The sequence below is a fragment of the Carassius auratus genome, unplaced genomic scaffold (genome assembly GCF_003368295.1).
Source record: "Carassius auratus strain Wakin unplaced genomic scaffold, ASM336829v1 scaf_tig00216970, whole genome shotgun sequence".
NCBI lineage: Eukaryota > Metazoa > Chordata > Actinopteri > Cypriniformes > Cyprinidae > Carassius > Carassius auratus.
Window position 1 is genome coordinate 976 of NW_020528824.1, and position 26487 is coordinate 27462.

At 34.7% G+C, this 26487-nt stretch overlaps 2 protein-coding genes across 2 annotated transcripts; both read left to right on the forward strand.

The window, feature by feature from the left end:
- The first annotated feature begins 769 nt into the window (after positions 1–769).
- On the forward strand, positions 770–7115 carry LOC113099567 (sodium/iodide cotransporter-like). Its single transcript, XM_026264428.1, has 15 exons — positions 770–1211; positions 1689–1754; positions 1977–2028; positions 2196–2273; positions 2419–2563; positions 2656–2796; positions 2970–3099; positions 3999–4087; positions 4169–4281; positions 4845–4915; positions 5015–5101; positions 5189–5388; positions 5511–5605; positions 5707–5792; positions 6151–7115. The coding sequence occupies exons 1-15, from the start codon at positions 858–860 to the stop codon at positions 6253–6255; spliced, it is 1812 nt and encodes a 603-aa protein (XP_026120213.1). The 5' UTR covers positions 770–857; the 3' UTR covers positions 6256–7115.
- A 186-nt stretch (positions 7116–7301) lies between these two features.
- LOC113099566 (tyrosine-protein kinase JAK2-like) lies at positions 7302–22645 on the forward strand. The gene is made up of 24 exons (XM_026264426.1): positions 7302–7657; positions 9298–9499; positions 9766–9883; positions 11038–11155; positions 11350–11495; positions 11625–11925; positions 13087–13209; positions 13440–13597; positions 13690–13801; positions 14062–14242; positions 15584–15708; positions 15862–15993; positions 16259–16346; positions 16580–16704; positions 17420–17558; positions 18092–18240; positions 18416–18566; positions 19552–19685; positions 19934–20123; positions 20357–20481; positions 20594–20766; positions 21451–21568; positions 21759–21872; positions 22038–22645. Exons 2-24 carry the CDS (start codon positions 9313–9315, stop codon positions 22155–22157), a joined length of 3327 nt encoding a protein of 1108 aa, XP_026120211.1. The 5' UTR covers positions 7302–7657; positions 9298–9312; the 3' UTR covers positions 22158–22645.
- Positions 22646–26487: the final 3842 nt, after the last annotated feature.

A 26487-nucleotide genomic window follows, 5' to 3' on the forward strand; every position in this document is an offset into this window, starting at 1 on the left:
GGACTCAACAAAATCTTAACTTTTAGTTCAGAGGTATTTTTTTTTACTTGTTTGACCTAGAAATAGTACAAAATCTCAGATATTTAATCTATTATTATTATTATAATTTTTTTGCTACATTGAAAAATACGATTTTCAATGTGATCTCAGACATTAAAAGAAAAGAAAATAGAATATTATATATACAGAATTGATACTTTGCTAAATTATATCAAGGTACATTCGGTTCAGTGCATATAATCTGTTAATCAACACATTAAATATATATATCATCTCTATGGTGTTGAATAACTCCGCCTCTGCTATGTCAATCCCAACACCCCTCCTTTCATATACTGTATTACATTAATTCCTAATTCCACTCCCCTCAGACTGCCTTCGATTATCCAAATCATGAGCCCAGAAAAAAAAAACCCAGCTCTGCTTGAATGCTCAACTCACTTTCCACACTTATGAGTGATAGTAATATTTAAGCCAATACTGTTTTCTGTCATGGATGAGTTTATTATGTGTTGGCCTATGGAATTTGTTTTTTTTCAAACACTCATAAACTAATTTTGCATGTTTTTGTTTTGGTCAAAGGTAAGTTTTTTAAATATTGAAATATTGTGTAAAGAGATAGAAATTGATATATTTAATTTTGTACTATTTCTGTTTCTATTTTGTTGGTTTATCTGTTCTTACCTTAAATGACACCGTGCACTGCATGAGCCTCAGTGTTTGAAAGTCAAGAGAACATAACAGGGGGCTGATTGAGAATGCATTGTGATTTCTGGGTTTGTTGTTACAGCTGAAAGCATCTTGAAGAGAAGGACTCCACTCATTTAAGCTCTGACTGAGTCCAAACAGACAGGACTATGGCTTCAGACTCTGACAGACCGGGCTTCTGTTTGGTGGACTACGTAGTATTTGCTGCTATGCTGGGGGTGTCGGTGGGCATCGGGCTATTTCAGTCTCTGAGAAAGACCCCAGGTCGCTCCAACGTGGACAGCTTCTTCACAGGGGGAAGGGGTTTCTCTGCTGTGCCGGTTGGACTGTCACTCTGTGCCAGCTTTATGTCAGCCGTCCAAGTGCTCGGTGTGCCATCAGAGGCATATTTATATGGCTTTAAGTTCCTCTATATGTGCCTGGGACAAGCGCTCAACTCCCTCATTACTGCAGTTCTGTTTGTTCCAGTGTTTTATCGGCTCAAAATCACCAGCTCATGTCAGGTTTGGATTTTGTACATTATGTTCTTCTAGTAGTTCAGCTGAATAATTTTATATAAATTCTTGCATACACACACACGCATATATATACATATACAGTATATACTGTATATAAACACAAACATGTTATACATACATGTTTATACATACATTTTATAGTAGCACACTTCAAAATGTGTCTATACAGTATATTAGTTTTATTAGTTTTAATTATTTCAAGATAAATGTTGCTTTGGAAGCTAGCTGAAATTTGTATTTTTAATATTATTTTATTTCAGATTTTTACTGCGTATAATTAAAGTTGAGATTACTAGTGAATCTCATTCTATTTTCTAATTTAATATGCATGAATTTTCAGTTTTTAGTATGTATAGCATGTGCTTTTGCATGCACGATGTACCCCACTGTGTGTGTGTGTGTGTGTGTGTGTGTGAGACAGAGAGAGAACACCAGGTTCTAATAAATGTATTTGTGTCTCAGTATTTAGGAATGAGGTTTGGCAGAGGGATGCAGCTCTTGGGAAGTTTACAGTTCATTGTAGCCACAGTAAGAGCAACTCATCATCCAAATTTAAATAAAATATAATTTTTTAATAATATTAAAACAATACCATAAAATGTATTTGTAGAGTACTTATCAACAAAGCTTTGAATATAACTTCTATACTTTCAATTCTAATATTTAGTTTGCATAAAATGAGCATATTATTTTTATTATTTTTTCGTTTTAGATTTGTGTAACACTAAGATTGTTTGGTTCTTTCTGTAGCTCCTCTATACTGGAATAGTGATCTTTGCTCCTGCAGTTATCTTGAATCAGGGTTAGTGAAACAGACTGATTTGAACTTTTTAAAAATGGTTAATTGCTTCACATACCTATTGCATCTCAGTTCATCAGTGAACAATTTTGATTCCATATGAGCAGTTGCAAGTTTTTTTTGCGCTTTTGTACTGTTCTCCACAATCTTTTCTTCTTTTCTGAATAAAGCCTCAGGCCTAAATATGTGGGCATCTCTCTTCTCAACTGGACTCATCTGCACATTTTACACGACAGTGGTAGGTGAAATCTTTCCAGATCTGAATATATACATAAAAAAAAAAAATCAGTGCCAATTTGCTCAGTGATTTGAATTATGATTATGACTGTGGTATGACCATGCAAATATTTGTTAATTACAACATTACGCTTGTGTTTGCCTGCAGGGTGTATGAAGCTGTGATCTGGACAGATGTGTTTCAGATTGTAGTCATGCTATCTGGGTTCATTGCAGTCTTCATTCAGGGCACCATTTGGCAGGAGGGGCCTGCCAGAGTTTTGGAGATCGCCAACAATGGATCCCGCATCAATTTTAATGAGTATGAACAATATCAAATGTTTGGAAATCGGTTAAATACTCAAGTTAACTAAATATTTATTATTCTATTGCTCATTCTCTTCTGTGTGTTAGTTTCGTTATAGACCCTCAGAAGCGCTACTCGTTCTGGAGTTTCACAGTGGGTGGCACTATGGTCTGGTTATCCATGTACGGAGCCAATCAAGCTCAAGTGCAGCGCTACATATCATGTCGCACTGAGAAACAAGCTCAACTGTGAGAGAATAAATCAGTAAAATATTTTTTACCATCTAAAAATAACTTATTTTTTACCATTAAATTTCTCCTAATAATGATAAGATATAGTAATGGTTCGGAAGAACTCTGACATGTTTTCAGTTCTCACTCACTGAGATACAGATCCACTGAGTGTCACTCTTGTGCTGCAGGGCGCTGCTGGTTAATCAGGTGGGTCTGTGTTTGATTGTGAGCAGTGCAGCCACATGTGGCATTGTGATGTTTGCTTTATACTCCAGCTGTGACCCACTGAAGACCGGCAGGATATCTGCTCCTGACCAGGTAAATCAAAACCTACGTAAACAGAATTACCTATACCTACTACTACTAATAACTATTAGTATGTTTTTTTAAAGACATTTATATTATAATTCTTACTGGTTTATTTGTGGCTGGAACAAACCTTTTCTGTTTTAAATTCTTTTGTTGAAACCAAAATTGATCTATTGAAATTTAAGAAAAAAAAAAATTGCTGAATATTTTAGTCACCGCTTCAGGCCATCCAAGATGTACGTAAGTTAGTTTTTTCAACTGATTTGGAGAAATGTAGCATTACCACATTTGCTCAACATCTGCAGTGAATGGGTGCCGTCAGAATGGCTGTCCACACAACTTCGGTTAACATCTTGTAAAGTGAAAAGCTGCTTGTTTGTAAGAAACAAATCCATAATTAAGATTTTTAACTTTATCCCGTCACTTCTGGACAAAATACCAGTCATTAATCCATAATAATATTTTATCAGTTAAAAAGTCCATTCCCTGTTAAAAATCCATCAAAATATTTTTTTACAACTGTTGTCAGAGTCCTGATTCAGATTTTTTTCTGAGACACATTTTTCACTTGAGAAACAAAGTTGGAATTGCCTTAATATTGGATTTATTTACTGCAAACATGCAGCTTTTTACTTCACAAGAAATTAATTAACTGACTGGAGTCGTGTGGATTGCTTGTGGATTATTGTGATGTTTTTATCATCTGTTTGGACTCACATCCTGACGGCACCCATTCACTACAGAGGATCCACTGCTGAGCAGATGATGTAATGGTAAATCTTTTCTGACTAAGAAACAAACTCATCTTTATCTTGGGTGGCCTGAGGGTGAGTAAAATTTCAACAAAAATGCCCACATTTGGTTGAAGTTATCGTTTTATGCAACCAGCTGTATTATTATTTTCACAGTATATGCCATACCTGGTTTTGGACATTTTCCGTAATCATCCAGGCTTTCCAGGTCTTTTTCTAGCCTGTGCCTACAGTGGAACTTTAAGGTGCTTGAAACTATCAGACCCTTTAGTGAGATGTTGATTACTGGTACAAGTGGAATAAACCACCCGCTTCTGTTTCCACAGTACTGTCTCCACCAGCATTAACGCCATGGCAGCTGTTACTATGGAGGATGTAATGAAGCCATGGCTAATCACTGTTTCACAGAGAAAACAGCTCTTGCTCTCCAAGTTATTATGTACGGTCAAATGCAACAATTTCTTCCCTGTGGTGCAAGTAAACATTAGTAACTTACATAGCCCCCATAAGCAATGGCTTATTGCATGTATTCAGATCAAATATTGCTTTTCACTTAATTATAGATCAAATCTGAGATATATTTATTTGAAAGTAAGATAAAATAAGATCTTTCATATTATTCACTTTTTCATCTTTCATTTGTGCGTTTGTCATTTTTATTCTTTTTTAAATATTTTTCTTTGTTTTATTTTGCAATTTATTAAAAATTATTTATATTAATATATAATTATGTAATGTCAGTATTTGTTGTGCTGCCTTCATTTAAAAAAGGTATCATTTCTTAATGCAAAATAATTCTATCTTTATTTGCATTCATGAATTCAAATTGTAATGCATCAAAACTATTGGTGAGACTTGTTTTTCATACATAGCTGTAACTACATATTAAAGTATAAGATGATTCTGTTTTCCTGCAAGTATCTGCTGATATCGATTTGATAATGTTTAAAAATATGACTACAATGTCAACTCGTTTGACCATTGTTTGCTTGTTTAAATCAGCACTGTTGTATGGGCTTGGCTGCATTACAATGGCTGCGCTCTCCTCCCTGTTGGACTGGGGGGTCCTTCAGGTACAATATGAACAACTGGAATAACTGTGGCATTTTAGGAAGAATGCATTTCAGTCTATGTGCCTGTGCTCTAACCAGCTTTTTCTCTAACAACCTCAGGGTTCATTCACAGTCATGGGGGTAGTGAACGGTCCACTCCTGGGAGCATTTGTGCTGGGCATGTTTGTTCCAGCCACAAATAAACCAGTAAGACTCCATAAACATAACAGTCCACCATGCAATTCTATTGCTCCACTCGATGAATAGCAGTTTGATATTTCTCACATCTTATAGGGGGTGTTCTCAGGTGTGGCTGTGGGATTCTGTCTGTCTCTATGGCTTGCTGTTGGAAGCACAATTTATCCTCCTACACCAGAAATGATGGGTGTTTTACCCACCAGTGCTGGTAACTGTCTGGCAAGTAATCCAATGCTTAACAGCACCATTACAGTCACTGAATCTTCTATCTCATCATCAGTCCCTCAGGATTATGGGTGAGAGTCAAAGTTGTATTACATTTTATAATGACTAAAGTTTTGTGTGACTTTGATGACTTACAGAATGTTTGTCATGTAAAATATAGCACAGTTTTCTTTTTTCAACTAAATTCATACAGCCTTCAAAATATCTATTCGATATCCTACCTGTACTTTGGAGCCCTGTCAACTAGTGCAGTCGTGCTGGTAGGTGTGGTGGTTAGTTACATTACAGGTGAGAGAAACTCACTTACACTAATACAATAATTAAAAGGAATTAAAATGTTGACAGATGTTATACTTTCCCTTCAAATGACAATGTGTCATATTATACAGGACCCACCAAGAAGGATTCTATCAGTCCTGGTTTGTTACGATGGAACTTGGAACAGAAGACATGCAATGCATCCTGTCATAACTTGGTAAGTTTCATGTTAGTGACAATTCATTTAATTTTCTTGCATCCCTGTTCCTACCAGTTCATTTAGCATTATTTTAATACAATTATAGTATTTATTAATATTTTAAATAAGCTTTTATTTTTATATTTTCAGTTTTTACTTAAAAAATTTTTGTGCTTCTGTAATTTTTATTAGTTATATGTGTGTTTTATGTATATTTGTGTTTTAGTTGTAATTTTAATATTTTAAGTTATTTCTGTTAGTTGCCAAAGCATATTTCTAATTGTATTTTTTATTTCAGTCTTTATTTCAGTCTACAAAAACTATTTGTTTAGATAACAATAAGAACACTGCTGAAATCACATTCTTGTCTTTACAGAATGAAGCTACGACAAACAATCCCACAGAAATCCTTCTCAGTCCGAAAGAACTTTTTGCCACTGCTGATAAACACGATATATTACTGAACAAAGGTGATGTTTAGACATGTGCGGGATTGGCAAGTTACAAGTTAGGTTTCTATTTTCAAACTAAATTTTAAAGAAATACTGCATTAATTGATGAAATGTAGAACAACTTTACTAACATCATGCAGACTCTCATATCAAAAAATGTTATCTCTGTTTTGATTGGCCTTACTGAATACCTAACCATCATCACCTGATTCGAAAGATGATCCATTGACCTATTAAACAATAGTGCCTTCTTTCATAGCACAAAATCATGCACAATAGGTTTCTGTTCATCATACACCTGCATCGCACCTGTATGTCAGTTCACTTTCATTCCTAGCCAAGTACAGAAGAGAAGAAAGCATAAGCATGCACACTAAAGAGATCTGAAAGTAACTTAATTAACTGAATGCTTTTAATAGAGATTTATCCTTGATTCTTTTCTAAATTATTAACTGTGAAAGTATGTTTGATTATTAGTTTTAGAGAATACGTAGCCTGAAATGATTTGACACACTGCAAAGATCCTTTTTATTGACCATTTATTGAACAGATTTTAACTATAACACAAAATAAATAATGCATTTCATTTGTTTGTGGCAGACAGGGATATTATTTCTGTGTCTTAAGCTATAAAACAAGGCTCATTATTGGTATATTCATTCTTAGCATTTCTTAGCTCTCGGTTATGACCTACAAAAGTCACCTGAATGTGCCAGAAAAACTGAAAGTCATCAGAATCCAGATTAATTTTTGTCAGTGTTTGTTTTGAACTAGTACAATTCATGCATATTTTAATTATTGTTTAATTTTTTACCTGTATTACATATAAAGGTGTTTAATGATGGAGTGCCCCTATCACATTCACAATAAACTGAAATGTTAACATTAATACCAGCTGCGCATAATACTTTCTGATGAAAATGGTTTAAATAAAAGTTTCATATAGCACTTGGTTGTATCATGCCAAACGGAAGAAAACCTACTTGGTTTTCTCTGCAGGCGGAAATAACAAACCCGCGCTCACTAGCAGAGAAAGAGGAAACCACAGTTTCACTCTTCCCACGTAAAGAAAGCAACAAAACCAGCAGCTCCAGCAAACACCCTCCCTCTTTTGCTCTTACACACTTAGAAATACACTACGCTTGCACTTGATGATATGCAGAGATGGGCCTGTGTTCAGTTTATGACCTGGTCACAGGTCTAGAAACCGAGATGCCAGATGAGGCCGACCAGTAAAGAAACATCAAGAGGTGTTGATCTAGCTAAAGCAGTCTGGAAATGAGGTGCTTCTGTGGTTTGTCTCTTGCCGGAAACTAGTCTCATTTGACCCCTCCCACCAGAGGTTCACAACAGCCAAGCCTGAGTGAAATTTACGCAGCACTTCGCATCAACATGAACAAAATATTAACGTTTCTTCTTAAATAACTTCAGGTAACACCTCTCAGTTGTCTTTATTAGAATCGTAATACGATAAAATACCTCGTAACTGCCATTTCAGAGCATATGCCAGTGGAAGTCACGTGATTACGAGTGTACATTTTGTGAGTGTGGTGTTGTATGTTTCGTGTTTGTCTGTTTGTTTGTACTCAGATAATAGGAACAGAAACAGAAGTATTTCTGTAATGGGATGACATTATCCAAACCAAACCAAACATGTGTAACCTAAGTTTAACGTCAAATTCTTAATGTATATTAAATTCTTTACTCTTAGTGGCTTAATATTGGAAATCTCTGGGAAAACACCCTTGATTTAGTTTGTTACGGAAAGTACAGATCGCCAACATGAGAAGGATGAGCTCACTTCGATCAAGCATATGACCACCACGGTTCCAAGAACTGGTGTTAACAATAATCCACTGCTTTACAGTACAATGCTACCACCTTCTGATTTGTGGATTATTAACAACCATCAAGTTCTGTTGAAATCAACATTGTTGTATTTATATTTGGGGTCCCAGAGACCCTAATGGTTTATGTTTTAAAGTATTAAAATTGAAGCTTCTATTGAATCTCAAAGTGCATACACCTTTTCTAAATTGTGCTTTTATCTGTTATGCAACATAGAAACATTGCTTCTGTTAGGGGTCAGTTTTTTATAGTTGTTGGGCTTCTGAAAACCACAGCAGAAGAAACTGAACTTTTTTTTCTAGAATGTGTGATAAAGTGAACATTGTATTCATAATCAGTCATAAGATTAGCAAAAGTCAAACAAACACCTAATGTAAATTTAAAACTTGTTTCAAATATAAAAATAATTACACTGAAAAAAAAAACAGATTAGTAAGTAGATTTACTTAATTTTTATTTTGCAAGTTTTTGCACACATACATTTTAAGTTAAATTTACATATTCAATTAAGTAAAATCTACATGACTAAGTAGTAATGAGTAATATCTATCTAGTTACTTTGTTAAATACGCAGTACTCAAGTATATTACCCTCAGTTACAGTTTCTATAATTTACTCAAACAAGGTAGCACTGGATAACAACCATGCTATTAAAGCATGTGGTTCACTTGCACACGTGTAAGTAAGCAAGTACACAGCTTTGAAGATAATGTGTCCACTCAATATAATTATTATACAAATGAACACAGAGACGACAATCAGTAGATAGTGTTTGAGTATAAATGGGTCATTTTGAGTAGAAAATAGTAAGTTACTAAACCTAACGACAAAGTCAACCGTAAAACAGTCTAAATACAACTCAAACAATGAAAATTATAACCTTTTGAATTATTCATGTCCCAGTGCATGATGGGAAAAACAGGATCATAACTTTGATATTTACTTAAAGAATCCTTGTAAACATAACAAGCAATTCCAAGTCCAACTTTAATTTGTACAAGCTTAAATTTATTGGTTATATAGAATTTACTTTTTTATTCTTACCTGAACTTAATTATTTAATGTAGAAATTACATTTGGTTTTATGTAGTATTTACTTAAAACACCACAAAATAATTTTTATCAGTGTAGCTTTTGTTTCCTATTCTATTTTGCGCTACAAACGGTCAATGAATACCTCCATCTGTTGAAAAGAATCATCTAGTTCTTTTTGTCCAATCAAGATTGCATTGGTGATCATGAGTGAAGAGGAAGAGGTGCCCTTGATGAAGAGCGAAAGGGCTGGCAGTCAGAAGTCCAGCTGTGACTCTGCCCTGCAGGTGCACCTGTACTACAGCCCCAGTTTAAAATCAGAGATCATCTTCCCCATCCCCAACAGACACATCACAGCAGAGAGCGTGTGTGTGCTTGCTGCTAAAAACAGCGGTGAGACACTAACACACTATCAAACACAAACGCAATATAAAGGCTTTTTTTGCAACAAAATGCCACATGATGCATTCAGTTTGCTGATAATTTGCTGATAAATAAAGTCAAGGTCTGTCTTTTAGATGATTCAGCATTTCTAAAGCATAGAAATTACAGTTTAAAGTTTAAACAATCTGCTATGTTTCTAATAGTATAATTAAATACATTTAAAAGAGTTGTGCACCAACCATATAACAACCTGAATGAAATATTTCTGTCTTTAGGAATTCTCCCTGTGTTCCACAACCTGTTTGCTTTGGCATCAGAGGACCTTTCATACTGGTATCCACCAACTCATGTGTTTAAGAACGAGGAGAATGTCAAAGTTCACTACAGAGTGAGGTAAAACAGCTAAAAAATAATCATACATTTTATTTACAAAGAGCTTAAAGCTGCAGTAGGTAACTTTTGACGCTCTAGCGGTTAATAAACAGAACAGCTTGCGTCTTGCGGAAGAACATCGTAGCCGGAACTACTTCTCTCTGTTTATGTCTATGAAGAATCACAAAGGTACTGGGTTACTCCGCCGCGGTATCCCCGAAGCAATCTAAAATAGTCCGAATATAAACACTTATTATAGGTGCACCCTAGTGATTCAGGACAAGCCAAAAACACGGTTTGGAAAATGGATTCATGGTGTACTCGCTTATTATGTTCATTTTTCTACATTTTGAACACAAACAAAGTTATGGACCGCAGCTCTGATTGGTTATTTTTTACCGGGATCGATGGAGTTTCTGCAAATGGCAATAGGACCACTGGGAGGAGCCAGAGGAGCTTGATTTTTTTCACAGATTATCTGTCTCATATTCTACTGTCAGGACATGATGACAGGTTTAATAAATATGTAAAAAATATTTTTTTTACAAAAGTTCCCTACAGCACCTTTAATTTTACTGAATATTTGGAATTCTAATCATGTCACTAACTTTCATTTAATCTGCAAATGTCTGTTACTGTTTTTAACACTTCCCCTGATCCAGACATAATTCTTAAAGTAAATTGATCATATTATGTTTTTAAAACAATGATCATTAAAAAGTTAAATAATCATAAACTCTAAATTTTAATCTCTGAATATTTATCTCCAACATTTATATCATTGTATCAGTGTTTATATAGAGTGTGATGTCATTTCCATTATAAACAAAAAACGTTTGCACTAATAAAGTTTTTCATTTTCTTTAAAAGTTTGTATACTTGCTTACCAGGAAGACAACAGTGTAAGCAAAAAGCATATATAAGATAAATATGATACATAATGTGCTAAGAAATAAATAAAAACCATTGTTACTGATAATAAAAAAATAATTATTAAAATTCAGTTTTAGTAACTGAAATAAAGCAGAAATAAAATAATTTCGTTAAATTAGAAAAAAATATGAGTTCTATAATAAAATAATTAAGTTAAATAATAACTAGTGGACATTAAATACTGAGAAAGTAAAAAGATCTATCCATCTGTAATTGTAAAACTTTTTCTCTGTTTGTTTAAGGTTTTTCTTCTCAAGCTGGTTCGGTCAAGGGTCCAAAGCATCGTACCGCTTTAGCCTCAGCAAAGGACGAATCTGTGCTGTGCTGGACTACTGCGTCATTGACTATCTTTTTGCTCAGGTATACACAATAGAAGACAATCTGTCATTGCTTTCTCAAGAGGCAACATTATTTGAGAAGCAATGAATGAATGGATTATGTGCCTCCTGCTAGTGTATAGTAAACTATTGATATGATTCTAATAATCAAGGTTCCATACATTATGGTGACTCTGTTCAGAATCATTTACCTTCCCATCTGTCTTTCTGTTTCAGTCCCGCAGTGATTTTGTGTCTGGACATGGCGGGATTTCTCCTGCTTTGAGTTTGCAGCAGGAATGTTTGGGAATGGCAGTTCTGGATCTGTGGCGTATGGCTAAAGAGAGAAACCAGAGCCTTGGTGAGATCTGCAATACAACAAGGTATGATAAATACAACACGAGAAACAGAAGAATTATCACATAAATGGATGGAAAAAAACTATTTCTGTAAATGTAACATATATTTTAAACGTTCAAACTTCATTAACTATCTCAAAAATCTCATTCCAGCTACAAGTCCTGCCTCCCAGAGACCCACAGACAAGATATACAGCGTATGAGCCGCCTAGCGCGGTATCAGATACGAAAAACGCTGAAGCGTTTCCTAAAGAAGCTGGGCAGGTGCTCGGCGGGTGAACGAAGCCTGAAGCTCAAGTACCTGATGGAGCTGAGTGTGGTGGAGCCCAATTATGGCTCAGAAAGCTTCCTTTTGCATCACTCTGGATGGTTAGAGCAGAGCGAGCGGCAGAGGATCAAAGCCTTGCGAGTGTCTGGGGAAGGAGGGATTCAGATACAGACCAAGGACAGCCAGGTAGAACTTTATACAAAAGTTCAGTAAACAATAGGTTCATTTTGCGTCACTTACATTTTCCTGTTCAAGCTGACTTTTTTCAAGTTGTATTTTTGTGCCGTGAAAAAAAAAAGTTCCAAACAAAGCACCGGTAGGCCGTTACTGAATGAATCGATGTTTTTGAACGAATCGGTTGAATTGATTCACTGATTCAGTAATACAATCACTTGTCGCCACTCACGGGTATTGACTGGAACTAATGTTAGCTGTTGTAATTATATAATACATATAAACTATATAAAGTTCACACGTTCAAAACAGAGCACAAGTAGGCCGTTACTGAATGAATCGATGTTTTTGAACGAATCGGTTGAATTGATTCACTGATTCACTCATAAAGGATGAATCAGTCAATATACTTACCCAGTAATAGAGTCACTTGTCGCCACCTACGGGAATTAACTGGAACTAGCTTGTTGTAATTATGTAACAGGCCTACAAATAAAACTATATAAAATTCACAAGTGTTTTAATATAATAAAATGTTAACTGAAAAGATATGAGAAGTTCAATTTCTTAGCGGTCTTGCTTATTTGAACTATTTTTTATGCTTTTAAGTGTTCTGTTCAAAAGTTTGATGTGAGCGCAATTTTTTTTTCAAAGAATTTTATATTTTTATTCAGCAAGTATGCATTAAATTGATCAAAAGTGACTCTCAATTGTAGTGTTACAAAAGATTTGTATTTATTTGTCAACTAAATGCTGTTCTTTTGAACTTCCTGTTATTAATGATAATGTTGAAGAAAATTTATCATATGGTTTCCACATAATAATATTATGCAGCAAAACTGTTTTCAGCATTGATAACGGAAATGTTCCTTGAGCACCAAATCAGCATATTAGAATGTTTTCTGAAGAATCATGTGACACTAATGACTGGAGTAATGATGCCGTAAATGTAGCTTTGCCATCACAGAAAAAAATTAAATTTTTAAACATTTTTAAAATTACAAAAATTAAATGTTTTTTACTGTAGGCTATTTTTGATCAGATAGCCTTGACGACTGTAAGAGACTTTCAAAAATGTCAAAAACTCCTACAGATCCCATGCTTTTAAACAGTTGTGTAGGATAGTAGATTTGCTCTCAGTTATTTACTGGACTCCCTCTTGTACGTTCACAGGAATGGCAGACGTTTTGTGATTTCCCCCAGATCACAGACATTAGTATTAAGCGTCTTTCTCAAGAGCAGATGCCCCTGGAGGGAAGGGTGGTCACTCTCACACGCCAGGACGACCAGTGCATGGTAGTGGCATTGCATAAATGTAATATTGTTTGGTGTATTAATACATAAACACATTAGAAAAGGAAGTAATCGTCCCCACAGATAGTATTAGTGCTAATGACTCATTTGATTAACCAAGGTTTGTTATTATGAAAGTATGATAAATTCAAGCTTGTTTTTTTGTTTTTTTTTTCTAGATGATATAGGAATTCATTTTTAATTGTGTGTTTTGTTTCTCTTTCCACCAATAGGAGGCTGAGTTTCAAACTCTAACTGAGGCTCTTTCGTTTGTCTCTCTGGTTGATGGATATTTTAGATTGACTACGGATTCGACTCACTATTTCTGCACAGAAGTGGCCCCGCCAAGCTTGCTGGAGGACATACAGAATTACTGCCACGGCCCAATAACGTACTACAAAATATTTCACATTTTACCATATGGTACAATTAGATAGGAAATGACTAAGTAATGAGCACAATTTGGTTGTGTGTTTTCTGAAGGTCAGAATTTGCAGTGCACAAGCTTAAGAAAGCCGGAGCCAAAAATGGGATGTTCCTGTTACGTCACAGTCCCAAGGACTTTGACAAGTACTTCCTCACTGTTTGCATACAGGTACCAGCCTTGCTGGACTCATACAGACACCAGCCTTTGGGTTTCAACTATCAGGAAGTAAAAAAAAAAAAAATGCACATGACTCATAACAAGATTTAGATCTGATTCATGAAAAGCTACTTCCTATTTATAACTTCTTAGTATTATTCTAATTTGAATTTTGACTAAAATCCAGCATGATCTTTCTTAAGTTTCACATATGAAATTGATAATGATTAGTCTGTGTTGTTGTGTTTCTTAACTTCTGGATGTTCTACCAGACTCATCTAGGGGTGGATTACAAGGACTGTCTGATAGATAAAAACGAGAAGTTTAGCCTGGCTGGGATCCACAACTCATTCTGTAGTCTAAAACAGCTCACAGATTTCTATCAGCACAGTACTCTTCTCATGTCAGACATCCCCGTCACGCTGGGCAAGTGCTGCCCACCCAGACCAAAAGGTAGAACATTTTTGTGCAACATTTGCTTTTTGGATCTTAATGTTTATAATTTATAAAAAGCAGAGTTCATTTTATATTATTATTTGAATAATTTCTATATATTTTTTATACATTAAAATATTTGTTAAAATAAGCGAATAAAAATAAATGATTTAAAATTATAATTTGGGGAAAAATAACTTGGTATTAAAGAAAAACAATGGTATTAAAGTGTTTTATTTTGCTGTTTCTTGATATTTTTCATATTTTATACATGTAATGTTTAATAAACTAAATTGCATAAATAATCTAAAAGAATCATTAGGGAAATAAAAAAATAATAATAATCTAAAACAATAATTTTAGATTATTATTATTTATTGAAATTATTACTTCATGCTATTTTATAACATCACCAGAATAATAATTAACAAATAATAAATGATTTAAAAACGTAATTTGTAGAAAAATTACTTTTATTTTTAATTTGTGGTTTTATTGCTATTTTTCATATTTTATAGGCCTACATATAATGTTTAATAAACTTAATTGCATAAATGATCTAAAATAATCATTTGGAAAAAAAATAACATTTAAGAAATGTCTTTTTAAAGGTGTTTTTTTTATTGTGCTATTTGTAAACAATTTTTTTTTATAAATATGGTTAACAAAATAAATTGCATAAATAATCTAAAACAATATTTTTTTAATTATTATTTATTGAAAGTATTAGCATATTTCATGCTATTTTAACATTATTATATATATCAGATTTAATCAAATCAATTGCATGAATAATCTAAAATAATCATTTGGACAAAGTAAGTAAATAATATCACCAAAATAATAATAAATAACAATAAACAAATAATACATTATTAAATATTTTGGCGAAAAAATAACTTGAATTATGTATTAAAATTTATTATTATTATTATTATTATTATTGTTGTTTTATTTTTATTTGGGCTATTTTTTCCTATTTTTCCTATTTTATACATATCATATTTAATAAACTAAATTGCATAAATAATCTAAAATAATTATTAGGAAAAAATTACTTTCAAAATAAAAATAACTTTTTAATAAACTGTGCTATTTATTAATTAATACAATAAATTGCATAATCTAAAACAAAAATGTGAAATTATTATTTTTGAAATTATTAGCTATTTCATACTATTTTGACTTTTTTAGACATATCAGATTTAATAAAATAAAATAATCACATAATTGCATAAATAAATTGCATACATAATCTAAAATAATCATTTGGACAAATTAAGTAAATACCATCACCAGAATTATCAGAGTTGTACTTTTTTAGGCTTTTTATTGTGCTATTTCTTGTCTTTCTTGCAGAACTTACCAACATGATCATCCTTCGTAACAGCAGTATGACTGAGATGCCCAGTTCCCCCATGTTACAGAGACACAAACCAAGCCACATGCAGTTCCACATGATTAAACACGAGGACCTCACCTGGGTACAGTTATACATTCTTAAAAAGAGTTTACACATTATGTTTTAATAATGTTAAAGTCATCGCCACTACTTTAAGGGCATAAAACAATTTATTTGTATTTATTATTTTCAGACTGTAAACACTTACTAAAAGCAAATTTCTATCTCTTAACAGAGGGAAAGCTTAGGGCAAGGTTCCTTCACGCATATCTTTAAAGGAAGTAAGACAGACCAGCGAGACGGAGTGACACACACCACAGAGGTTCTTCTGAAGGTCCTGGATGCAAACCATAAAAACTGCTGGGAGGTACATTTTCAATCATGAAACATATGCAGAATATGTTATTTGCAATAAAAAGACAATACCAAATGGGGATTTTGGCATAGAGAATATTGCATTTCCCATTACATGCCAATCCATGACAATGATTGGGTTGATTAAGAATACTGTAGTTTTAATAAATGAGAGATTTAACAAAAATGTTCAACAATGACATGTAATATTCTTTGACTGAATAGAAAAATATTTCTAGCCATGTGATTAATGATGCAATCTTACTGCTGTTTTCTAGTCTTTTTTTGAGGCGGCCAGTTTGATGAGTCAAATTTCGCACAAGCACCTTCTCCTGGTATACGGCATCAGTGTGCACAAATCCAAAAGTAAGTGTTTTACACTTGTAAAAGCACTCTTACCAAACACTCTTTTATCAAAGTCTAAACACAAGAGGGCAAACCCTAAGAAAGCGATTAAAAGTCTGTGTAATGACCTCAGCTCTTGGAATCTTCTTGAACTCTGAATGGGTCTAGAGGGTCGTTGGTGATGCTGGTTGCCTGACAAAGTGCCTGTGAATACAGTCATGTCAGTAAAGTGTGTCCTCCTCTGACCCCCACAGACATCATGGTGCAGGAGTTTGTGAAGCACGGCGCACTTGACCTGTACCTGAAGAAGAGCATGTCTGTGTCAGTCAGCTGGAAATTAGATGTGGCCAAACAACTGGCCTGTGCTCTCAACTTCCTGGTGAGAAATATTCATGCATGATAAAATTGGATGTTAATTATAATACAGAACTATATCAGGACTGTTACTGTTATGTTTTAATTTATTTATTCAATATTGAACCTGAATCAATATCCTCCTACATGCTGATTTTAGATTTTTATATATAATAATAATTTAAAGAAGTAGCACTAGATTACATTAAAGGTTGAAGGATTTACAATCATAATAAATACTTAATTTTTTTTTTTTTACCAAATATCAAAATGATTGATCATCCAGTCATTTTTAATTCACTGAAGAATCACAACATTTATTTAAAATTGATAATATTGGTTTAAGTGATTTAATTTTGTTTTATCTACATAATTATATGTTTTAATTTATTTTTATTTATTTTTAATTTTTTTTTGTGTGTGGAAATTGTGATACTTTTTTTCATGATTCTTTGATAATAGAAAATTCAAAAGAACAGAAATAATTCAAAATAGATTTAAAATTTTAGAAAGTCTTTACTAATTTTAAAGTCTTTTAAAAAATAAAAGTAATACTAAAACATACTTGAACCAAACATTTGAACCAAAAGTGGCAGAATCAAGAATCTTTCAGTTAAACGCTCATATTGATTGATTTCTGTACTAAATATATTTGAAGGGATGCATTCCATTCCTTGTTTCTAAACTTCAGTAGTAGTTAAAAAGTCGATTTTTAAAAAAATGTTTTCTGCCATATACAGGAGGAGAAGAATATTGCACATGGGAATATTTGTGCAAAGAATCTGCTGTTGGCCAGAGAGGGAGACCCTTCATCTGATAACTCGCCCTTCATTAAACTGAGTGACCCTGGTACCAGCATGGCCTTGCTGGGCAAAGATGGTAATTATATTGATCAGATGAACATCAAACTACCTAACAAGAGTATCTGATGACTTCTAGAATAATTTATATTTTTATATTATATGATATTCTTTATTTAGCTCTTATTATGGATTATAATACACTACATGATTATGTGTAATTTATTAAAATTTTAGGGAAGTCGTGGCCTAATGGTTAGAGGGTTGGACTCCCAATCGAAGGGTTGTGAGTTCTAGTCTCGGGCCGGACGGAATTGTGGGTGGGGGTAGTGCATGTACAGTTCTCTCTCCACCTTCAATACCATGACTTAGGTGCCCTTGAACAAGGCATCGAACCCCCAACTGCTCCCCGGGCGCCGCAGCATAAATGGCTGCCCACTGCTCCGGGTGTGTGCTCACAGTGTGTGTGTGTGTGTGTTCACTGCTCTGTGTGTGTGCATTTCGGATGGGTTAAAGGCAGAGCACAAATTCTGAGTATGGGTCACCATACTTGGCTGAATGTCACTTCACTTTTCACTCACTTTTTTAAAATGCACATTTCTGTAAATTCAGTGGTGTTAGACAGAATCCCATGGGTGGCTCCGGAGGTACTGGACACACTTGAGATTGAACTGGAGTGTGACAAGTGGAGTTTTGGGGCAACGTTGTGGGAGATTTTCAATAATGGAGAAGCTCCACTGCAGGGCCTGGACCTCATACAAGTACAGACACCTCACATGAGTACACACCATGAAGATACAAACATACTGTAAATTAACTGTAAAGGATGTTATACATTCTAGATTAAAAGTTAAAATCGTTACACATATATGCAGGAATTGTGACTCCTCCATGGTACTGTGGTACTAAACAGCTGATGGCTTTATTTGAATCCAGAAGCAGCAGTTTTATGAGCATTTCTCAACCCTGCCTGCGCTGGAGTGGACTGAGCTGGCCGACCTGATCGCTCAGTGTATGCAGTACCAGCCTGAGCTCAGACCGTCCTGCAGAAGCATCATCCGCCAGCTCAACAGCCTCATCACTTCAGGTAACACACAGATGTTTGCTATCTGCTCGGTTCAGGTCCCATGGACAGAAAATAAAGTGGCTTGGTTTTAAGGCCAGTTAGCGCCCCCTTGAAGAAGTTAACGTCTTTTTTTTCAATTTCTATCAATGTTATTCATCAGGTTTATTTTCTTTACAATATTACAATGTTAAATATAAAGTTTGTTATTAAATACATATTTTAAATGTATTATTATTTTCCACTATTCTTTTATGTGTCTCTTATATTATCTAAATTTGAAATACAAGTATTAAATAAAATGTAAAATTGTAATATAATATTTAATACATAATAATGTATTATAATATCTTTTTTTTACTAATGTTTACATTTAAGTAATACATTAAAATACTATTTATTTAATCAATTTGCTTTTTATTTGTTAAATAAATGCTTTATTTTTATTTTCCCAGGTTAATTTTTATTTCCAAAAAACTCTTTATTCAAAGAACTATACTCAATTTTTTTTTATTGAGGGTGAAAGGGCTTAATAGCATGTTCCTGTTTATGTGTGTGTGTGTGTGTGTGTGTGTGTGTGTGTGTGTGTGTACATATACCGTATTGACCCGAATATAAGATGACCCCCCTTTTTCTAGATGTACCTTTTGAAAACCAAATCTTTTTCCTCTCTCTCTCCCTCTCTCTGTAAAACAGTTTTTTTTTCTTAAATTATTTTCATATTGCATATTTTTCCAATTTTATTATTTTTTGTTTTGAAAGTATGCTAAATTTTGGTAAAATGTACCAACAATAATCACATTTTAAAGTATACACTTTTTGATATAATTACCGGGAAGCCCATTTGAATTACATAACATTTAGTCCATCCATTTCATAGTAGCCTAGTCTTCAAATCTAGGTACTGTCTTATGATTCATGCATCTTGGCTAGATTTGTCCTAAAATATATGAGAACCATATGATCTCCCATCATTGCAGTTCTAAACTTTATTAACTTTATTCTGTAGATTATGAGATTCTTCATGCGACTGGCACACTTCCCAAGAATGATGGCTTCTGGAGAAGACCGAACATGTTCAAAAAGCAACAACAGGATGTTTTTGAAGAGAGATACCTGCGATTCATCTCTATTCTGGGAAAGGTACAGCAACAACAACAAAAAGCACAGAGAATCTGGTAATACCATTACAATTATAAGTGTTTTCTTCACCTAATGGATTAGTTGCAGTTTTTTCCAATTTTCATTTAAAATACGATGCACTTTGCTATTTCATAATTCAGTCTTGCTTTCATAACTAAACGTGATGATTATTGGTGCAACTATTGATTTCCAATCAGAAAGGAAGAGAGAAAAATGAAGGTTTAAGCTGCGTGTATGGGTGTGTTTAGGGTAACTTCGGCAGTGTTGAGCTTTGTCGTTATGATCCGTGGGGGGATAACACTGGAGATCTGGTAGCTGTCAAGGAACTTCAGTCAAACAAACAGGCCACCGTGGCAGATTTCCAGAGAGAGATCCAGACCATCAGCTCGCTGCACTGTGACTATATTGTCAAATACAAGGGCATCTGCTACAGCACTGGTCAGTCTACCTTTAATGATAACTATCAATTTCCAATCAGCATGCATTCTGTAAGAAGAAGTCTGTAGAAAAATGGAAAATGCACTGGTAATTTCCTGCCAGGAAGTTCAGAGACATTTCCTTTAAGCCTAAAACAATACAATACATACTGTATAGTATACATACAGTATAACTGAAATATGTGTAAAGCACCTGTGAAAAGGCAAGAATCTTTTCTTTTACACTCCTCACAGGCCGACTCAGCACAAAACTGGTGATGGAATATCTTCCATACGGCAGTCTGATTGGATATATGGAGAAGCACAGACAGAACGTCTGCACCCGAAGACTATTGCTCTTTGCCTCACAGATCTGTAAGGTACAAATACTATCCAACACTAGAGAGCTCACACAATCCCTTTTCTAACCAGTTTATTGATTTGTTTGTGGAACTTTACACACCTGAACAGCACTGTAACGCTTGTTTGTAGGGTATGGAGTACTTGCAAAGCATGCGTTATGTTCACCGTGATCTAGCTGCTCGCAATATCCTAGTCGCCAGCGACACTCTGGTGAAAATAGCTGATTTTGGGCTGACGAAGATCATTCCAGTGGATAAAGAGTACTACCGTGTTACACAGCCAGGAGAAAGCCCTGTTTTCTGGTAATGATTAAATCATGCTCTTGGGAGTTCAGGCAAACACACTATCAGTGTGGATTTCACCCAACAGTCAACATTTCATATGAACCAACAACCCAGCTAACAAAATATGTTCTAAGAAAGTTTCCTAAAAGTAATTAAAAGGTTATCTGTGAATGTTCTCTGAACTCACAAAACATCCTGATTTAACATAAGGTGTGTTTATGTGCTTTTTTATGTCCTCTAATTTTCCATTGTCGTTAAGCACAGCTTGTTAAAATAAGCTATTTTTTTGTCATACAGGGTGAAAAGAAAGAGAGAGTCACACATAAATTTGAATATCAGTGAGAATATAAATAACAAATATAATATGAAAACAAATGTATCATTTTAATATTTCACATTGACCAGCTTCTAATCCTTGTATTGTTTTACACTCTTTTTTTTCAGCTGGGTAGTGTGGGTCGAAACTGATTGGTTTCTTTTATTTTCAGAAAAGCAAATGTTAAAGTAAAGATTTAATTTGATCATTTTGGGAATGTTAGTTATGAACCTTGTGATTATAGATTTAATGAAATGCTGTTTTTCTGGTCTCTGAATGATTCAGTGTTGGTTGACAAAAGCAGAGTTTTTATTGTTTTGTTTTTTTAACTTGTCATTAATGTTTTGTTTCAACTTATTTGTTTTTTCGTGTCCTGTCCTGTTAAGGTATGCACCTGAATCCATTTCAGAATTAAAATTCTCCCACAAGTCAGACGTATGGAGTTTCGGAATTGTTCTGCACGAGCTGTTCTCTTACTGCGACATCAGTCGAAACCCCAAAAGAGTGAGTAAATGAAGCGCCATAATAATAGTGCTACAACTGTATGAGTACAGTGGCAGGGACGTAGTGACTGAATGACCATCTCTTTGAGAAACCACCAAAAAAACTCCCTAAAAATAAATATTCTGTCATCTTGACTCAAAACTCACTTTTGATTTGTTAAACCTGCCTTTTTGTAAATTCTTTGATGCAGTTGTGTATCCAGAAGATAGGAAGTTATGTCCAGAGTCCGTCCATGGCTATCCATCTTGTTAATCTTCTCAAGGATAACTGGAGGTTACCGGCTCCATCTCAGTGTCCACCAAAGGTGAAAATAAGAACAGATTTCTATTAGTGCTTTTGAATGGATCACATTAATCAATTGAATTGAGTATAGAAAAGAAAGTTTATGCATAAAGCATGTTTCCTAAAACATCTCACAAATATTAGGTAAAGTATCTTTAAAAATGTACTGATATAAGGTTTTTTACAGGTGCACAGTATTATGATGCAGTGTTGGGAGTTCAACAGCGAGGACAGACCAAGCTTCTCCACTCTACAGGACCTGATTGAGAATAGTCTGTTAGATGAAAGAGAGGGCTATAAAGGCTAAATTCAGAGTTAGCCTAAACAGATCACTGTATTTTCAACATATATGTATATTTGATATATATTTGAGTATTTTAGGACATATTGCAGTAGCTTTTTCAGTGTTGTGCTTCCTTTCAAAACATAACTGTAGATCAGCTTGTATATTTGCCCAAACATTTACATAGCTAGCACTACCTGTTTAACCATATTCCTTATTAAAATGCATAGGCCCTCATCTGTTCGACTTGCAAATGACTAGTGCATCACCTTTGGTTTTTTTTTTTTTTTTTTGCGTCATACAATGCAGTTGATTAAGACGTTCAGTTGTTTCTGTATATTTTTTTTAATGACATATGAGCAACCGAAACTGGGCTAATCTTGCACCACTCAGCAAATGAACATCAGGTTTGTTTGGATCTGTTGTCTTAGAGTTTACCATTGTTGTTAGACACAGTTCCATAAAACAATATTATTTTTTATCACCGAATAAAAACAAATGAATAAAAGAGAGTCACATATATAATTTAATATCAATTACCTCACATAAATCATTTTTACTCCTTATAAAGCTGGGTATTGTGGGTTTGTGTAGTCAGACAAGGCAGTTTCATGTCGAAGCAGTAACTAAATCAGCATACTATCATTTAAAAAACATTGCAAGAATTAGATGTTTAGTTTCCAGTTGAGACTTGGAGAAACTTGTTCATGCCTTTATCACCAGCAGGGTGGACTATTGTAATGGGCTCCTCACTGGCCTTCCCAAAAATACCATTAGACAGGTGCAGCTCATCCAGAACGCTCTGCCAGGATTCTGACTAGAACCAGAAAATCTGAGCATATCACACCACTCCTCAGGTCCTTACACTGGCTTCCAGTTACATTTAGGATTGATTTAAAGTTCTTTTACTCATCTATGTCACTCAATGACTAACTAGGATTGAGTCATTTAGAAATACCAAGAGTTCACACAAAACAAGGGGAATCTGCTTTTAGTTATTATGCCACCCGCAGTTGGAACCAGCTTCCAGAAGAAATCAGATGTGCTAAAACATTAGCCACTTTTAAATCTAGACACAAAACTCATCTGTTTAGCTGTGCATTTACTGAATGAGCACTATGCGATGTCCGAACTGATTACAATATATTTTGTGTAAAATTATTATCTATTTTTATTATCATTATTATTATTTTATTATTTATTTCTATTATTTTCTAGTCTTAAATTCTTTTTAAGTGCATTTTTAAATCATTTTCAAAGTTTTCAAATTGCTTGTTTTATTTTTGTGATTATTTTTCTTCAAGATTTCGTTTTACTTTCGTTTATGTAGAGCACTTTGAATTACAATTGTGTATGAAATGTGCTATATAAATAAACTTGCCTTGTCTAATATTGTAATAAATTCAGCCACCACTAGGGGGCACTGGTAAGCTTCCGTATTGCGGATTAACACCTATTCTGCCACCTTTAGCAGCCATTTGGCGTTGTCTCACTTGAATATCCTTATAACATACATTGGCCCTGTTTACAATACAAAATTTTTGGTCTTGACTGATTTTTGTATTTTCCCAACCCCAACTATCATGTACACAAGCTGTAAATGTCAGAGAAAATGGCTCGTTTTAGCATTGGGGAGAACATTTTCTGCATTCCTGCATGGAAATATAGAGTCGGGCTAGGACTCCAGTTGCACCATCTGAACATAAAAATGTCTGGTGTATGAATAGGCTTTCAGAGAAACAAGTCAACCATTTCAGGTACTTAAACAAATCCTGAATTCCCCTCACCAGATTAAGTTACAGGCCAACCATGAAAAAGAGAAGGGCCATAAATATCAGAAAGACGTCAATAGCAGAAAATAGGGTTTATTGATTTATTGAATGGTAAGTTCTCAGAAAACATTTCAGAAGTCAAAAGAAGTGAAGTTTTATGGACTGTTTTACTGGACTTTATTGCAGGGCTATTCGAATCTTGCCCTGGAGGGCCAATGTGGTGCAGATCTTGGCTCCAACCCTAGTCAAACACACTTGAGCATGCTTATCAATGTTTTTGGGATCATTAGAAAATCACACGGCAAGATTTGAACAACCCTGCTTTATTGCCTTGATTATACTGAAAAGGCCTTATCTAAACAAATCATAATTATTCCTGTATAGCCTCTCGCAAGTTTGTAAATTATAAATGTAAATGTAAATGACTGAGAAAAGGCATCATGGCGCATTCAGATTTTTCAGTTCTCAGCTATTTGTCAGACTCCCATATTTTGTCTGTGTTTTGCTTCCCTTGTTGTTCAGTGATTTGATCCCAGGTGTTCCCCGTCTTCCCCTTATCTATTCATGTATTTAAATTAGTGTTGGGCATAGATACATTTTTTTTAATCTAGATTAATCTCACTGTGATCTTGAAATTAATCTAGATTAATCTAGATTAAAATTGCTCATTCGAATTCTGCCGAAGGCATTCAGAATATGTGTGCTACCCAAATAAAATTGACAAACAGTAAGTCTTTGAGAAGGGGTTTATCAAGCTAGGTGGTGCATTAGAAAAGGGGCTCATCTCCTGTTTCCAAAATGCATCACAAAGTGATTTAAAAAGCTGTAAACTAATTCCACATTGCACAAAGTGCTAACAACCTTACGCCTGTTTCACACATACTCCGTCTGCAGTTTGTATGCATTGCATATTTTTTTACGCACCCATGTTAACGGATTCCAGTTGCATTCCAGGAGCGTTGCCTCTACAGCAGTGCAGTGATCGTTTACGTACCTAGTAGCGGACTGCATACGCGTCCTGTGTGAAAGCACATCGAATCTGTGCTGCACCACATACGTAACGCACATGGACTGCAGACGGAGTATGTGTGAAACAGGCATGAGCAGGGCCTTAGCTGGGGTCAGCGGGGACCCGGTGAAGGTTGTACCAGTGGGCCCTGTTTGGTTTGATTTGTATTTTAGTTTATTTTTATTTATTTGTGCTATTTACACAATGTTTACGTTTTTTTTCAAGTTTGTAGGTGTGAAGGTACAGAAACCAAATAATTAAATGTAAAATAGCACTGTATAGTCTTCAATGTAAAAATGAAATATACAATCAAATCTATATTTATACAGACACCTTCAACATTTCTCACATTATTACAGTTTTGCTAAATATATACCAAAGATTATATCTGGTGTCTGAATAATTTTTGGTTTGACTGTTAAAACTACAAAGTAATTCAGTCAAGAGCAGTGAGTGATTTTCATTTTCTTGGATTAACATTACATCAGTCAGTCGCTAAATTAGGCGCGGTCACTTTAAGAGACCATGAACGCATCCAATATAATACACATCCCATTTTTTCCCTCGACTGTTTACGTTCACTTAAGAAATAACTGACAGTTTTTTCGAGCATAATTTCCAAGGTGGATATTTTGACATGTTTTGTCATCACAAGAGCAAAAATAATCAAATTCGATGTTCAAGTGTTTTGTGATGCCTTTCTCTGCGTGAGCCTGAACACCAGAACACCGTGAGTACTGAATTGGGCTCTTTCACATCTTTTTGTTTGTTCAAACTGCGATTAGTATTTGTTCGTTCAGATACAAGAGGGACTTCGCAGAAGAGAGCTCGGTTCAGTGTTGCTGTCCATGATACGCGTCTCTCTCGCTCGTGCGCACCAAACACAGCGCGCGAGTGACCAGCTACTCTGTTTCAGCTTTTCCGCGTCTTGTGTTTGGATGCTTTCATTTTTAAATCGACAAGTGATAAGGCTCAAAATGCGTGAAAGGAATAAGCTTTCGTTGCGATGCGCCAACTGTCCTCAGCATCTTTTTAGACTAGCCTCAGCCAGTCGGTTATATAAAATATCAAGGTGAAAGTCATCATAGCTTGCTTAGTATTGACCCAGCTCCCACCCCAACATTGAGAATAGATTAACGGCGATATTTTTTTTATCGCCCGATAAGATTCTCACTTTAACGCAGCACGTTAATGCCGATAACGTCCCACCTCTAATTTAAAGGGACAATAAGTAACTTTTTAGGTATTTTATTATCTAAAATCAATATTTTTATTCATAAATATGCCCTCAATGGTGTACAAATACCTATGCCAATGTTTAAACTAATCCTCGTAAATGAAGAATTTATTATCTTTATATACATGGGACGGGTAGGTCGACGGAGGCTTCCATGTAGTTCCGCCATCTTGCAAAACTATAATAGCAGAGAGGGACAAAAAGTACTAAGCCAACGCGTTTCCACAACGCGTTTTCGGTCAGAGCCAGAAACGCAGTTGCAGAGCAGTGAGAGGCGCTTGAAACTGCACCGGCAAGTTTAAAAGTCTGGATTGCATTCTTATTATGGACCATACA